At 37.0% G+C, this 16299-nt stretch overlaps 1 protein-coding gene across 4 annotated transcripts in view; it reads right to left on the bottom strand.

Moving 5' to 3' along the window:
• Positions 1–404: 404 nt before the first annotated feature.
• The window catches only part of LOC126355019 (uncharacterized), a 702913-nt gene continuing 687018 nt past the window's right edge, over positions 405–16299 (bottom strand). For all 4 annotated transcript variants that reach the window (XM_050005183.1, XM_050005175.1, XM_050005191.1 and 1 more), the window contains 4 exons: positions 14773–14897; positions 10616–10735; positions 1196–1343; positions 405–1092 (listed from right to left, as the gene is read on the bottom strand). In XM_050005183.1, the coding sequence (XP_049861140.1) occupies positions 987–1092; positions 1196–1343; positions 10616–10735; positions 14773–14897 (499 nt within the window). In that variant the 3' untranslated portion in view covers positions 405–986. The remainder of the gene's footprint in view (positions 1093–1195; positions 1344–10615; positions 10736–14772; positions 14898–16299) is intronic.

The following is a 16299-nucleotide window of genomic DNA, read 5'->3' as shown; positions in this document are numbered from 1 at the left end:
CAAATACTTTGATTTATTCTTTGTACTCCATTTTCAATTTTTCACCACCGCTATACTCTCCAGGTATGCAAATGTGTATTTCTCAGAAGTATAAATCTAGAGGCTTCACAAAATATCCACCAGTAGTGCTTTTGGTGATTAAATGTGACACAAACTGCATAAAACAATTTGTTTCACATACGTTCCATGTCTGTAGAATGCTGTGTCAAAAATGTAACTAAGGCGATCATGTGTAAACCAACTCACAATTGCCAGAGGACAAATAAAATGCAACCATTTCATTCTGGCATACAGTTATAATTTGGGGTTAATAGTAACTTTTACACTGGAGGGGAAAATGAGAAATGCTTTCAGAGTAATGGAAGCTGGCTGTTGATTGCTTGATATAACTGATGATGGCATGATATTTCCACATTGTTTATTAATGTACATAATATACAAACAATTGTATGTAAAAATAATTTGTGATATGTTTAGGAAGTTTCGTAAACCTGTGCTGAAAATATATTAAATTTACATATAAATACATTTATATATTACTTTACATATGTACATTTTTATGCTTTAAAATTATTACAATAACACATTTATATTAAGTAAAATAGTTTCATCTCATTTATGAACACACTGAGGAATAAGTATAGAATTCTTAGAGAAATAATGATAATTTACCCTGTGGGTTTAACATGTAACAACATCTCATTAATATAAAAAAATTACAAAAACAACTTACTATACAAGATAAAGTACATCATTTTTATATTACACAGAGTATTTACTTAGTCTCACATGTAATACTGTTCATTTTATTGTTCAAGAATTACCACAAACCTTAAATAGAGTAATACACATTAAGTATTTCTGAAATTACATCTTTGGCATAGGGTGATCTCACAACTGTTGTCATAGCACAATTTACAACTAAAAGATGTAAAATATTTCTGATGGCTAAAAGATAACTTGAAAAGAAAATCACAGTTACGGTTTCACGATTGGTCATCAGTTGTCTGTGGACAAGCTTTCTCATCTGAAAGATCACCACAAGTGTCTTCTCCATCACAGACCTCCTCCCTCATAATGCATCGTCCATTACTGAAAATGAAAATTAAAATAAACAAATAAATAAAATGAAGCTGTGGTTAGAGAGTAGCACCCTTTATTAATTTTTATTGCAACAGCAGATGCTTGTACTTACTTGCATTCCCACTCATGGCTCTTGCATTCCCCTCCACAACCAAATGGCTCATCTGATTTGTCAGAACAGTCTGCATAACCATCACAGAATTGTGACCGGGGAATGCACTGACCGTCAGTGCATGTAAACTGCTGGGGACTCGGGCATGCTATGAGAAGACAAAGTACCTGCTTCAATATAATTGATTGATGTTTCATTTAGTGAATGCTTTCTGGTTAGCTGTACAATGTCTCAATGATTTCAGATGGATGTTAGTAGTCATCTTACACAAGCCCTCTCAGGCAAGGATACAATGGTGATCATTCTGAGGTGTAATTGTGAGATGGTACTCCACATGTATATGTACAATTGTTTCTACATCATCAAACAATTTTGGTATCTTTATTCCAATTTTTTTCTAGAGTTTTTACAGTTTTTTCTCTTCTTCATATAAGGTTCTTGTATGAGTTACTTTTCATTTTTCTATATTTTCATTTACATTAAATATCTTTAATTCCTGGTTAAGGTTTCATTTCTTATTACATTTCTAAAGGTATATCTCACCACTCTTCTCAGGAAAGTTTTTAATGGATCTCTTCTTTTTCTTTAGAACCCAATCCTCACAACCAAACTATGGCATATGCACTGCAATCACTTTATAAAAATATTTTTTTTGCAAGTGAAGCCATTTTAATAAGAACATCTAAGTGTGACAGATTAACATTTCTATGATGAGTAATGAAAGAAACAAGAATCTAATATAAATCAGAGGAAATTGTATGTAGTAAGTGACATAGAAACTGTTATATAACATTAAGAATATTACAAAGAAAGTGATCTACTTTAGAAACATGTTTAAAATGATTGATTAGATGAATAAAATAAATACTTGGCTATTACTGAGAAACATAATTGACAGCCATCTACACAAGAGACGTCAAGATACGCCTATGAAGGATATTTACAAAGTCTGAGGTAATGAAAAGCAACCATTTTATGGGAGAAGAGTACATTAAACTTGGGAGGTTTTGAAGCCAGAGAAATCAATGAGGCTGGAAGAAAGTGTATCTAAGGTTTAAAGCTCACAATATGACAATAATAAGACAGAGAGGGAAAAAAAAAGGAAGGAGAGTCTAAGCTTAAAAAAAATTGTAATTAATAATAATATCTATGGTATTCCACAACAAATCAAGTATGTTGGAAAATAATTACTGCCATTAGTGTTTAAAATATACACAAATACACCCCCAGTTAGAAGAGTTCTTGATATTTGCACTACAGAAATACACTCAAGACATATGACGGAAATCATTCAGTGATATTTGTTACTCTTTCATTAATTCAAGCAAATGTTGTATCATTCCTTATGTTTGCAGTTGCCATATTAGAGGTTTATAAAGTATACATGAATAAATAAAAGAAATCTTTTTACTTGAAGCAGTGTGAAAGAAAAAGTACATACGATTATCTGATAAAGGCTGTTCTTAAAAGGTCATCATATCTTAAGTGCACTGTACATAGCCATGCCTAATGGAGAAGTTGAAAAAGTTACTTAGCTATTTGCCATTTCTTTTTCCATTTATGGTATGCACCATCAATGATGATGACAGTTCCAGTTTCTGATAAATGTGTTACAAATTCATAATTGGTCTTTCACTTGGTGTTTCAAGAAATATCAAAAAATAATGAAAACTGGCACTGTAACATCCTGCACTGTGTGTATTATTCAATTGAGTGATTGTTAAATGGATTTTGCCAATAGTAGTACTGCTATAAAACTGTAAGATAATACTTTGATATGTGCCACGGTACCAGGCCACCAGCCTGCTACACTTAAAATATTCCACCACTGCATCTGCACAAGCTGGCCACCAGCATAGCACCCACCATACCATCTACCAGAGCCCTCTTCTTTTTATAAATGCAGTGTTGCAGGCAATTTGCTCTCATATTGTGTTCACATTTATCATTTGCAACTGCTTGTATTGGTAACCAGATTGTTTCTATGTTTATGTTATCAACTGTTTTTCGTTTGTATATGGAGGAAGAATAAACCTTAGTTCATTCTGGCTGTGCTGTTGTTTGTGTCTTACAGTACAATACAACTGGCAATGAGACTGTCGTTCACTTTCATGTACTCAGTCTACTTGGTTATTCATTCAGTTCTTCTGTCTACTGAGACAGTGCTCCAATCTCTCATCAACAAGCAACAGGCTTTTATGGTTACTATTATAAACTTGTCAGCCACATTGACTATCTAGGCCTCCGCATCACTGGGGTATCCACTGCTCTCTACCACTTATGATGCAGCCAAAGACTGGGAAGCTTACAAGAAGCACCTACAGCACAACTCCGTTGCTTTTGGTGTCACTGACTCGAATGTGCATAAGGCTGTGTTCCTTTCTTAGGTTTTGCTTAGGATCTACCAATTGTTGTGCCAGTTAGCCCCACTGCAGGAACCTTTGTCACTTTCATTGGACAAAATGTGTAAGTTGTCCAATTATCACCATAAATGCATGCTTGTCATTGCAGCATGTATAGAGTTCTATGATTGCCTTAAACAGACCCACAAGTCCTATTGGGTTTTGGCAGTTGAATTCCACAACAGACTCAGTCACAAATGTCAGTTTGTTATTGATGCTTATCATGATTCCCTTGCAATTTTTGTGTTCTGTATCATCATTCAGTTGGTTCCCAACAAGCTGGTGTTTCAATGCCCACTTCAGTGTGAGAATCCATCTTTTGCTGAAGTGTTAAATACTGCTCAGTCTTTCAAGATATCACATGCAGCTGGTAATCAGATTGAGGCTTGGTATTAAGCTGCTGTGATGGCTCCCATTCCTGGTCATCACTCGTCAGTCAGTTTGTGGAAGAGAATATAGTAGCTGTACAAATGTGGCCTCTGCACCACACTGGACACTGATCTGCCAAACAACCACAACAAACACAGCAACAGCAGTTCACATCTTGCCCATGCCATTTCACGCAGTATGACAGGTCTGCTTACCCTACACATTGGGCGAGTTGCATTGACTGTAGGAATAAAGGACAGCCATCTCCTGCAGACATGGGCACAGATGTTAACTGTATGTCTCCAGTGTTTATGAATCAAATATTTTATCAAAGTGTGACTGATGTACAAATTGCTCAGACTACAAGTGTATATGGATGCAGCTGTGACTTTACTGGATTCAATAACTTAAATGAATCTGGGATCTCTGGCATTGTCTACAGTTACTCTACCTTTGGCAAGTTACAATTAGCAGCATTTTACAATTTAGGGTAATTTAAAGCTCCCACTATGTATAAATCAGTGGTTCATTTCTTGACTTTTTGTAGTGGATCACAAATTTGATCTGGATGCTTTCAGTGCTTCTGGTTTCTGCATTTCATGTATGATGCACCTTGTTCCCAACCACATCCCTTACCAGCAGTTGGATTCCTTGTGTTCCGAGTTCTCGTCTATTTTTCTTGGGTGGGCTAGGTTGTGTCACTAATTTTGCAGCCCACATTACCCTGAAATGTAAGGTGCAGGTGCACTTTTTCCATGTGCACCCTGTTCCACTGGCTTTGCATGATCAAGTGAAATCAAAATTGGACACACTGACCTCATGGGGCATACAGACTGTTACATTGGGTGAGTGGTCTATGCTCTTCATGATTGTTAAAAACTTTAATGGTCAGTTTCACCTCTGTGGCAACGTTAAAATTTCACTCAATGCTCAATCTATCATTGACACCTAACCTTTGCTCCGTCTGGATGAGTTATTGGCTAAATTCAGCAGAGGTCAATTTTTTCTCCAAACCTGATCTATCTGATGCCTATTTACAGGTTCCATCTGATGAGGATTCTAAATGGCTTCACATGATTAACATGTTCTTCAGGTTGTGCCCATATTAGAACTCTTACTCAGTATGGGTAGCACACCAGTGACTTTTCAATGTTTTTTGGAAGACTGGTGAAGTGTGTTCCAGGGTGTATCAACTATCTGGATGACATTGTCATGATGGGTGCATCCACAGATCAGCACTTACGTAACTTCTGCACCTTGTTCACACACAATCATATGTACAGCAGGGTTGAAGTGCAACTTGACCTAGTCACACTTTTTCAGCCAGCCATTATGTATTTGGGGTTTGAGATTTCTCAGAATGGTGTTAAACCATTTTGTCTTCAAGTTGCCACAGTCGCAGCTCTGCCTCACCCTGCAAATGTCAAAGAACTCCAAGCATAAATCTATTATGATTACAAATTTATTCCAGGTGAAGTTATGTTGTTCCATCCCCTCCACAAGTTGCTCTGCAAGAATAATCCTTTTCAGCAGACACTTAGCTGCATCTGCATCCACACTTTTGAAATCTAAAACCCATTATGCTCCTCATTTGGCTAGTAATCATCCTAGCCAACGCCTGCTTTTGGCTACAGATACCTCTCAGTATGAACTCGTGGCCATTCACACACATCAATGTGAGGATGGTTCTACATGTTCAATGGCTTGTATGACAAAGACATTCAAATCTGCTCAGCAGTGCTAAAGCCAAGTTGGAAAGCAAATGCTTGCTGTTATCTACACCTTCAGAAAGTTTCATGTACAGGTCTAATTTCCACTTCATTATTGACCACAAGTCATTGGTTTCATTTTTTATTCGTTCTGCTTTGTTGCCCAACAAGGCAGCACATCACCTCCAGTGCTGAGCCTGATTTCTGTCTCACTACAACTATTAAATACATTTTTGACCTACCACACATCATGCCAATACTGATGTACTGTCCTGGCATCCATTGGGGATTGGATCTTACTTTTGATCAGGATGAACTACTTCATTTTCACTTAGATGTTGAGGTGCAACCTACTGTGGAAGAGTTTCATTTTATGGGCTCCAATATTGCAGCTGCTGTCGCTGCCTAACTGCCTTTGTGACAAGTTGTTCACCTCATTCAGTGTGGTTGGTCAGATAGGTCTCCTGGAAGGGATTCTGATCCTTTGTGTACCTATTTTGCCCCAGCACCTTTTGGTATTTGACAATGGTATTCTTTTAGCTACGGATGGGCTGGTGCCTAGGATTGTGATACCAGCCACTCTATGGTGGACTGGGCTTAGCTTTTACATCAGGGACATTGAGGGGTCTCATGTACCCATTTATTGGCCCATCAGCATGTGTTTTGGCCCAGCATCAGTGATGACATTGTATATCTTGTGGTGGTTTGCTCTTAGTGTGTTACCCAACAGGCAGTGCCATGGGAGACTCTCTCTGTATGACCTGCACTGCTGCATCTATGGGAATGCATCCAAGCTGATTTCCTAAGCCCCCTCCTACATTCTTACAGGTTGTTGGTTGTCAGTGCTTTCTCTATATTTCTATACATCATCTGTTCTCTTTCAGCATCAGTTGCAACTATGATTCAGGACCTTTACAAAATTTTTCCTTCTGATGGCTAATGGTCCATAGTTTATGTCTCAGGGCTTCCATGATTTGTGTGTCATCGAACGATTAGTTATGTGACTGCTCGTACTTTTCACCCCCAATCTAATAGTCTTATCCACACATTCAAGGTTCAAATGAAGCAGTATGATACCAACACATCTATGGATGACACCATGACACATTTCTTTAGGTCCTACGGTTTATAGCAGTGGGGCCCCCGAGTCCAACCCAGATCCTCTACGTTCGGCAGCCATGCACCCTCCAGCCACTCCACCAACACTAGTTGGCACGGCCTCATTGCAGTTCACTCCTGGTTCCACAGTCTTGGCTCGTGGGTTTAGCTACCGACCAAAGTGGATTCCAGCTATGATCCACAGCTGCTGGGGCTGCCACCACTGTATGGTGTACACTAGTGATGGGCTGATAGCATGCCACCACAGCCAGATGGGTCACAATGCCTCAGTGAGGGCCATGGGACCACTACAGCCTCCTCAGCACCTGTCCTGGCCTTGCGGGATGTTCCTTCTCCAGAGGTGGATTTGCCCTCATTGTGGATGTTGCTGCCACCTGCCTGCCTTATGGAGTCCAGCCCACCCAGGAGCTGCTGCCTGGCCTTCCAGTGATACTTTGCTGCCACCGGCAATTCTGCCACTGGTCATGCCAATGCCTTTAGATCCTTCAACATTGGTGTCCCCGTGCCCTCACCTGAGTGGCTGGCACCTTCACCATCAGCGCAGTCGCATTCTGTTGAGGATGATGGCATCAAGATGCTACCAGTGCCTTATCACCAGTCCTTTCGTTGGTACTGCAGCCCATGACCAAGGCCAAACAAGTTATGCCCCTACTCACTGGTTCTGGCCCACAAACTTCTTCCACCACTGACATTCCCTGTGGCATCTTCCACCAAGGCCACAGACGTTTCAACAGTCACCCCAATGCCCGCATCGGCAGAACGTCCTTTCTCCAAGGAGTGTGAGTCTCTCTCTCTCTCTCTCTCTCTCTCTCTCTCTCTCTCTCTCTCTCTCTCTCTCTCTACACACACACACACACACACACACACACACACACACACACACACACACACACACAATATATTGTGTGTGGAGGATCTGATAAATATGGATACTAGCCATAGGGTCACAGCCATGCCCACAGTGTGTTTCATCATTTACTAAGACTTAACATGTTTCACAAGCCTTCAGGCATTTTAGTGAAAATGGGACTGTAACTCCGTACAGTAGTAGCAAAAAGTCATTTCTGTTACTCATTTCTCATATGAAGGAGTTGATCATACACCAGTGTGCTCTGCATTTTTTCACTGCATATTGGGGTTCATGTATGTCTTTTATCATAGAAGTGGTTAATTAGTTCCTCAGGTAGGAATACTGCAGCCCCCTAGCAACCTGTATCCTTACTGGGAAATACCGATCCTTATATAAAGCAGCCTTCCATTATTTCAGTATATTCACATTTCTCCAGTGCCCAACTGTGCTGATGGTTATATCTGTAAGAGCTTTAACAGACAAGAACCAGCACAACATTTTCCTTGCTGCTAGCTTTGGCATGCCTTTTTTTATAATTCGCTCTAAGTGTATCTAGTGCAAAACTGTCTTGCATGTTTTCTCCACAGTCTTCAAAATGCTCAGGATTTTTGTCATTACACAAAGATCCTAATTTTGAAATCTTTTAAAACCAACAATTTATATTCCTAAATGGCAGATATTACTGAATTGCACATAAGTCTTCATCTGCCTTCACTTTAAACTTCATAAACATACTATTAGTAGCCCATCATAAACTGATAATGTTGCTGATGGTGTATGCTATCATTTAAGGTAAACAAGAGTCTTATTAAGTCTATGCATGACAGTTCTCTTGTGGTTGGTCCACATTTCTCTCTCACTTGCCTATGGCGAATGCATTGTGGGTAAAATATAATTAGTATTTATGTTGTTACAGTTTGTAATGGATGTTGTTTTGTAAGACTATTAGCGTGAATGCTAAACATTAAACCACATTCTTTTTAACTGGATGCACTCAAACAATATGAAGCAACAGAGGAGATGAACTGTTTTAATTACGCTTTTCATTTTTGTTGTTTTATTGCCAACTCTATTGTGGCTAGGAAAAGGTAGCTAAGAATTTTATATTAATGATTTTGAGGTTATGTTTGATGTAACTAAATAAATGCAGTTTCCGTTTTGTCATATGATATGCACACAGACATAATGAAAAAAACCAGTAATATAATAATGAAATACCTGAGGATTAACAGGCCAACAATATTAGAAAAATTATGCATTTTGCTACGTATATTTTCTCAGTAATATATTAAAAGTGTTATTCGTTGAGGACAGGAAGCAAAGGAATTAATTACTTTATATATGAAGTGTTTTTCTTGTAAATGCTACTGAAGAGTAGTTGGGATAATGCATCAGATACTTCCTTAAAAATATATCTTTAATCTGGAAAATTGTCAAAAGTCAATGTTACCAATAACATTTTTTGGAAGATGACAGACCATACAGTTTCATCTAACCATACTGATGTGCCATTAAATCTGAATAAAACTGAATCGACCTAAACTTGTGTCGAAAGAACTGACATATTTTACACCACAGGGTACTAATTTACATCATTGTACAGTTATATGCGATTAACATTTCAATGCATGTTATTTATGTTGCTGTATATCTTGTCAATGCCATACTGGAAAGTGAGAATGGTTTTTCTGTATTAGGCTGCATCTGAGAAATATATCAGCTCTGATTCTCATTAAGAAGGAAGAGAAGGCTATGTTGTGGAAAGTGGAAAATATTTTTTATGCACTCCTGTCAGTCAAGTTCATTATTTACAGTTACTACTTGACTTAATAAAATCACTTCTATATTTTTGGCTACACTTCACAGTCAAAGAGAGGGCAGAGTATTATAAAAAGTATAATTTGACATAGTGGGAACAGAATTCAGGTTTTATTCATATACTGGTTTGAAGTTTACAAAACAGTCAACGGAATACTGAAGAAACATTAAGCATTAGTATTAAAACCATACATTGTAATGAGGATAAAAGTAAATTTCACAGCTGAATGCAATTCAATTGAAAAAGGAGTATCAAATACGACAAACAGGTGTATATATAGTCATTCCACTGAGGCATGACAAAGTGATCCTCAAAAGATGTGAATTTTTTTCTGTGCGACAATCACAATAATTTGAACATAAACCGACTGAAATGAGGTTAGCTGTGGAATAATTTACTGGTCTTAGAATTATGACATGGAGAATAGAGAACAGGTGCAATAACTAAATTGTAAGATAAACATTGAGGTTAATGTGCAAATTTTTTCCAGGACACAGACAACATAATGTGTTTCAGTTTTAGCTTTACAGTTTCAGGAAAAAATGACTAGAGAAACAAATCTGGCTTGCAGCCTACAAATTACACATTATTATACTAACTAATGCAGTTAAAAAATTAACAACAAAGGCAAATATTACGGAACTCATATTTAAGATGAGGATAAAAATTCTAATAATGACTCACAGGAATAAATTAGTTAGTGCTCTGTATCTTCTAAGTGCTTCATTATATTTAACTTTTCTACCATGGATTTATTTTTTTCTACACATGGATATGACAGGAATATGACATCAGAGCTCATTTACTATGATTACTGAATTGTTTTATTTAGTCTTCTGATACAATGAGATATGAACATTACACTAGTATAAATACAAAATTGGTTATGTGATGAAGGAACTCTTACAATCTAAATATGATATGCTACATAAGAAGTCTATTTTACTGTGGTTACAGACACACATGATGACATTCATCATAAAGAGAGATTCAACTACTTCTAGGCAATCTTTAAAATTAAAACTGTCGTCTTTAATATGTGGATCACTACACAGTTTTTCTAGAAGTAGAACGTCAGGTTACAAAGTCTGTATGCCTATATTTATGATACTGTTCACTCTATTACAGGGATATCTGAGGTAACTGTTTTACCTATTGTGCAATTGAGCTCATCAGAGCCATCCCAGCAGTCTATTACACCATCACACTTCTTCCTTGTTGGAAGGCAGGATGTACTATTCCCACAATGAAAGTTCGACTCTAGATTGCATTCTGAAAGAAGAAAACAATCATTACTCTTTGCTCACTTTTGTCACAGTAAAAGAGAAGCACATTTCACTAATTTCAATATTTTTATAGAGTACATTATACGATTTTTATTGGTAAGTGTTTATATTTTATTACCTGTCTGTTATTAACAAGTATAAACCTAATCAAAACAAACATTTCTCAATTTTATGATGCTGCAAATTTGACACAGGATCTGCCGAGTGTTTAGGGGTCTCATTTAAAGCTATCCAAAATTTACAGTTATGAACATGACTATACAGGTATTTTGGACCAAAGGTGTCATATTTTGTACTTCCTATGTATTAGTATTCAGCGGTGTGATGGTGACATAATATGCATTCTTGTCTGTGGGTCCACTTCTTGTTTAATTTGCTTCTTACATAATTTTTCCCAATCTTGAGCATTATATTTTATCTGTCTGTGGTAAGATCTTATGGGACCACATTGCTGAGGTTATCGGTCCTTAATCTTAAACACTACGTAATCTAACTTAAACTAACTTATGCTATGGACAACACAGACACATGCTCAAGGGAGGACTAGAACCTCTCATGGAGGGAGCCACATGGACCATGACAAAACACCTCAGAATGTGTGGCTACCCTGTGCACCTCTTTAGCATTATAAAATCATAGAAAATTGTCTCCTTATAAGTTATGACTTTCCACAATCATATGTACCTTGCAGTAAATGATTTTCTTTTTGTAAAGTCCAGTCTTCAACAATGAACAATTTTTTGACTGAAGACTTTTCTCTCCAGTGTCTCTGAACCACATTTCTACTACTTCATCTAACTCTGACATAAGAGAAATAATGTAAGAAGCAAATGACATTTGATGGTGTGCACACAAGAAAGCATCAATATTATAAGTGAAGGAGATGTTTTTCTGGTCTTCATTTTTTTACATGTGTAAACATGTAATTTTGGAGTGCTGCAATCATGTCCAGTCTGGACGACAGAGGGTATATTCTGCAAAAATAAAAACCATTGCAAATTGCACATGGAATTCATACTGCATTATGAAAGCTATTCATCAGGATGACAACATCAAGTTCCATCTTTGACAGCATATCAATTTACAGCATTTTTCATTTGCTACTAGAAGTCATTATTTACTCCTTAAATACTTTTCTGTAACAAATACTCATCATCTCTGTGTTACAGAGAAAAGTGTCTACCAGAACTGATACAGTGTATGATATGTGTAACTGATAATGACTAACTCATATTCTCTCAGAGCAACTGGTGAAGTTAATAGTTAAGTGTCTCCCTCCCCTCAATGAAAACCATTTTGGAGAGTCACATCACTGGACTTGAATTTAGTGAATTGTTGTCATATCTTTCATACATCCTCAGTAATAATAATAACTTCCTGTCAGATTAAAACTGTGTGCTAGACTGGGACTTGAATCTGGACTGTAGGAGATGAGGTAATTGTTGAAGTAAAGCTGTGAGTCTGTGTGAGTGATGCTTAGATAGATCAGTCAGTAGAGCATTTCCCCATGAAAGGCTAAGGCTCCAGGTTGAAGTCCTGATTCAGCAAACAGCTTTAATCTGCCAGTGAGATTCATCAACATAATTAATAACAAGCTCTTGCATTGCCACTTGAGTGGCAGTGTATTGGAATGTGGGGTGTCAGTAATACTCTCCTTAATTCACAGTGCAACCCTCATTGTGTCTCACATTGGAGATGTGAATTAAATGAGAATTTTAATTTTTGTTTTGTCACCATAATTCTCACAGAAAATCTGAAGGAGGCCTTGAAACAATGTCCTGTGACATTCTGCAGAAGAAATGCAGTGGATATATTCTTGATGCCTTCTCAGGCAATACAGGTTTTAAAAACTATGTATAGATTTGACGTGTGAATCTCCTTTTACATAAGCTCACTGTATGAGTCACAGATAAATAAACAATAAAGAGGTCACTTATATTGACATACTTCTCAGGATAGTCATCGGAAGTTGGAATAAAGACTTAACTGAGATATTATCTTCAACTATATGAAGAATGAAGTATTAAATAAAAATCAATTTCATTATTGACAAAAATCACCAGGAAAATATCTTTATAAATGTAACCATTTATTTAGTTAGTATGTAGGAAGTTTGGGCTTTAAGTAAATTTTAGTGAACAAAAGTTTGAGCACTCCTCTGTTATTTTAGCTAAACACTTGTTTGTAACTTGGTGAATGGGCACACTTTAATGATCAGACTATCATAATAACTTTTGAGTTTCCACACATTTTAGTATTACTCCAAACACTGGGAATTGAAATAAGAAGGAACAGAGAATGGGTGAATGAACTCTTAAAGAGCAACATACAGAGCAGCAGAAGTACATTATGGGCAATGCAGAAATAGAAGAGAGCAACATTAGAGGAAAGAAATGGAAAGTATATTAGCAAAATAGGGTGTAGTAAAAAGAAACCAGTATTTCATAAGTTCTTATTTGATATACATTTATCACCTGCAAGGGGGTGCCTGATTTTCTAATTTTTTTTGCTTTTGTCAATTCCATGTTAAACATTTATTTGCTGTCTCTTAGAATTTGATTTTCAGTAAAAGTGAGCAAGTAAATGAAGCTGCACATTTGAATCCTTCAGGCACACACACCAGATCTTATAAGAAGCACATTATCAACTCTGGTGAAAAGAGCAATGTGCATAAGACAGAATAAGAAAGGAAATATGTTTGCATGTTTTAAGCTGAGACCATTTTAGGATAGGAAATGACTGCTTCCAGTTGTTGCCTGACAACTTTGTTGAAGCAATTTCTGAAATATTATCTTCTGAAATTCATACACATTTGGGATATACACAGTCTCCAGGCAGAAAGTACAAAGGGCTATAAAAAATCGTTTGAGGTGGACAGCTTCCATGAAAAATTTCCTTGACTGATCTTTGGGTTTAGGCAACAGTATGGCAAGCATGGCATTCTGTCAAAGATGCAGAATGCATGACATAATCAGGATATGAAGACAGCAAGCTGTTCTAGATGTCTCCACTTATTAACTGATTATAGTTACAAAATTTTTCTTAAGTTATTTCCAAATTATTTGATTGGAATTAACTCTTACATACATTTCCCTGTCTATCAAATTAAAGCACCACTTTATAGTCACTGTTTCAAAGGCAATGATATCAATTAGTGTGGAAAAGATGCTATGAAACATTTATTTCATGATGTAAGTGCAGATGTCATATTAGGCAACAGAGATATGACTCCTTTGTTTCTAGATAACAGCAAATATATGTATATGAAGATGGTATTCTTTCGGACATGTCACAAAGAAGAAATACCATTGGTAACCATGCAGCTCATTAGAAATAAAATTACAATGAAATGAATACCCCCATCTGCATACAGCCGTTGATATAAGTCAACAGGGACAGTTGAAAATGTGCGGCCCAACCAGGACTCAAACCCAGGAACTCCTGCTTACATGGCAGACTGTCTATCCATCTGAGCCATAGAGGACACAGAGCATAGAGCGACTGCAGGGACTTATCTCTGGCACGCCTCCCATGAGACCCACATTCACAACTTATTGTCCTGCACTATATTCATAGTGCCCCTGCCCATTATACTCATTACTCGTGGCTTTTTTGCATCTGCCATGTAAGCAGGAGATCCTGCGTACAAGTCCCGGTCAGGGCACACATTTTCAACTGACCCCGTTGACATATCAAGGCCTGTATGCAGCTAGGGGTATTCATTTAATTGTAATTGCAAATGTATGTTTAAAACAGGTATGTTTTTGGAAAAGATCTTATGTATCCTACTCAAAATAAAACAAGAGTACTAGGTACAAACTATATCATATTGAGAATAATGTAACAGCATGGTAAACAAATTCCACAATAATTTGTGTCAGCTAACTAACAACTATGTCCCTGTCACAGTGATATATTAATTAGATTTCAAAAGTTACAACATTTTAATAGATCAATTTAACTGCAGTACAGTACTGAATAAAAATGATCAATAAAAGGCATAATAAATGAGAAAATACTCACCACAATCATATTCATCTGTGTGATCATAACAATTCATATGACCATCACATCTCTTCACTTCAGGAATACACAGTTGATTTGCACACTGCCATTCACTGGGCAAGCAGAAAGAATCATCAATGCACCTAGAAACAAGATTTGTGTATAAGACAGATCATCTTACAAGTTTGTAGGAGAATTTTGGACCTAGGAAACCATCCATTTATGCTGTCATTTAACGTGTTACTGGCACATATGTAATTTATCTATCTTCAAGAGTAATACATACTAAAGAAGATCAAGCTTCAAAATTTATTTTTATATTTACTTTAGTCCTATGATACATAAGAAATTTTAAAATAATTAAGACAGAAAGTATAATTATCCTTCCAAACAAAGTGCAAGGTGAGTTATCAAGCAATTTCTCCCTCTTGAGCTTCCAAAATTTCTTGCTCACTCAAGAGACATGATGTACTTGTAGCATAATTACAGCAAACTGTGAAACCTAAGGAGTACATATGAGCAAACCAAGTTGACACTGAATGCCGTGTCTGATGGAAGGAACTATAAATGGGAAATGCCTTTATGTTGACTGCCACCAATCATCGCACCGAGTGTCAACTTAGTTTGCGATTATAGTACATGGATGAAATTATGTCAATGCAATCATTCTGGTTCCAACATTCGGTACAGCAGCTGTTATGTTCACTAACGTTTCTTTCAAAATAATTGTAGAAACTGATAGCAGAAAGCAGCACTAGTCAATGGATGGATAGCAAGACATCTGTACATCATTCTCATATACAAGTCCAGTAGATGGCTCACATGTTGAGTAAATTGTACCCGACCAACACTTGAATGCAGTCTTTTTAATATAAAGTTGCAGCCCGAGCTACGATTGGGTTTGGTCAAGTGCCCTTACCACCACCACCACCACCACCACCACCACCACCACCACCACCACGAATATTCTCAAATTAAGATAGACACATTATGTGTGGGAGTTGCTTATATTAAGTGTATTATTCCTGCAATTTTTCTTCATTTTTCACAAATTTTAGGCAGTTGTGAATGCTATATTTCATAAAATGATAAATATATTTGAAGTAAAATGAAAAATTCAACCAAGCAAACTAGAAAAATTACAAGGTGTTCTCCCTAAACAAAATGCCATTCTCCATTGCCCTCCTAATCTATGCATCATCATCACATTCTCAGCCAATTAGTCCTCCCCAGGGGTCACTACCACTGAAATTGTTCCCACTATAAAATCTGCTCCAGGCACTCATCTATTACCTTATTTTCAACTTATTATGAAGTATTGTAGAGGTTAAAATCTTTCAACCAGTGAAAAACTTATATGCCTACGTCAGGGGTACATACAGTGTTCACATGGTTCACGTTTCATGTAAATACTGTATTGCAAAAGTGACAACCTTTTCTTGCTGATGATTTAATTTTCATAAATTTGTCTGGTTGACATGAATTGAATGTTCACTTATCACATAAGGGCTTCTTTTTGCATGCATCTTGGATCTTCCCTTGGAG

The sequence above is a fragment of the Schistocerca gregaria genome, chromosome 1, assembly GCF_023897955.1.
Source record: "Schistocerca gregaria isolate iqSchGreg1 chromosome 1, iqSchGreg1.2, whole genome shotgun sequence".
NCBI classification, from domain to species: Eukaryota; Metazoa; Arthropoda; class Insecta; order Orthoptera; family Acrididae; genus Schistocerca; species Schistocerca gregaria.
This window is presented reverse-complemented; position numbering and strand designations above follow the sequence as displayed.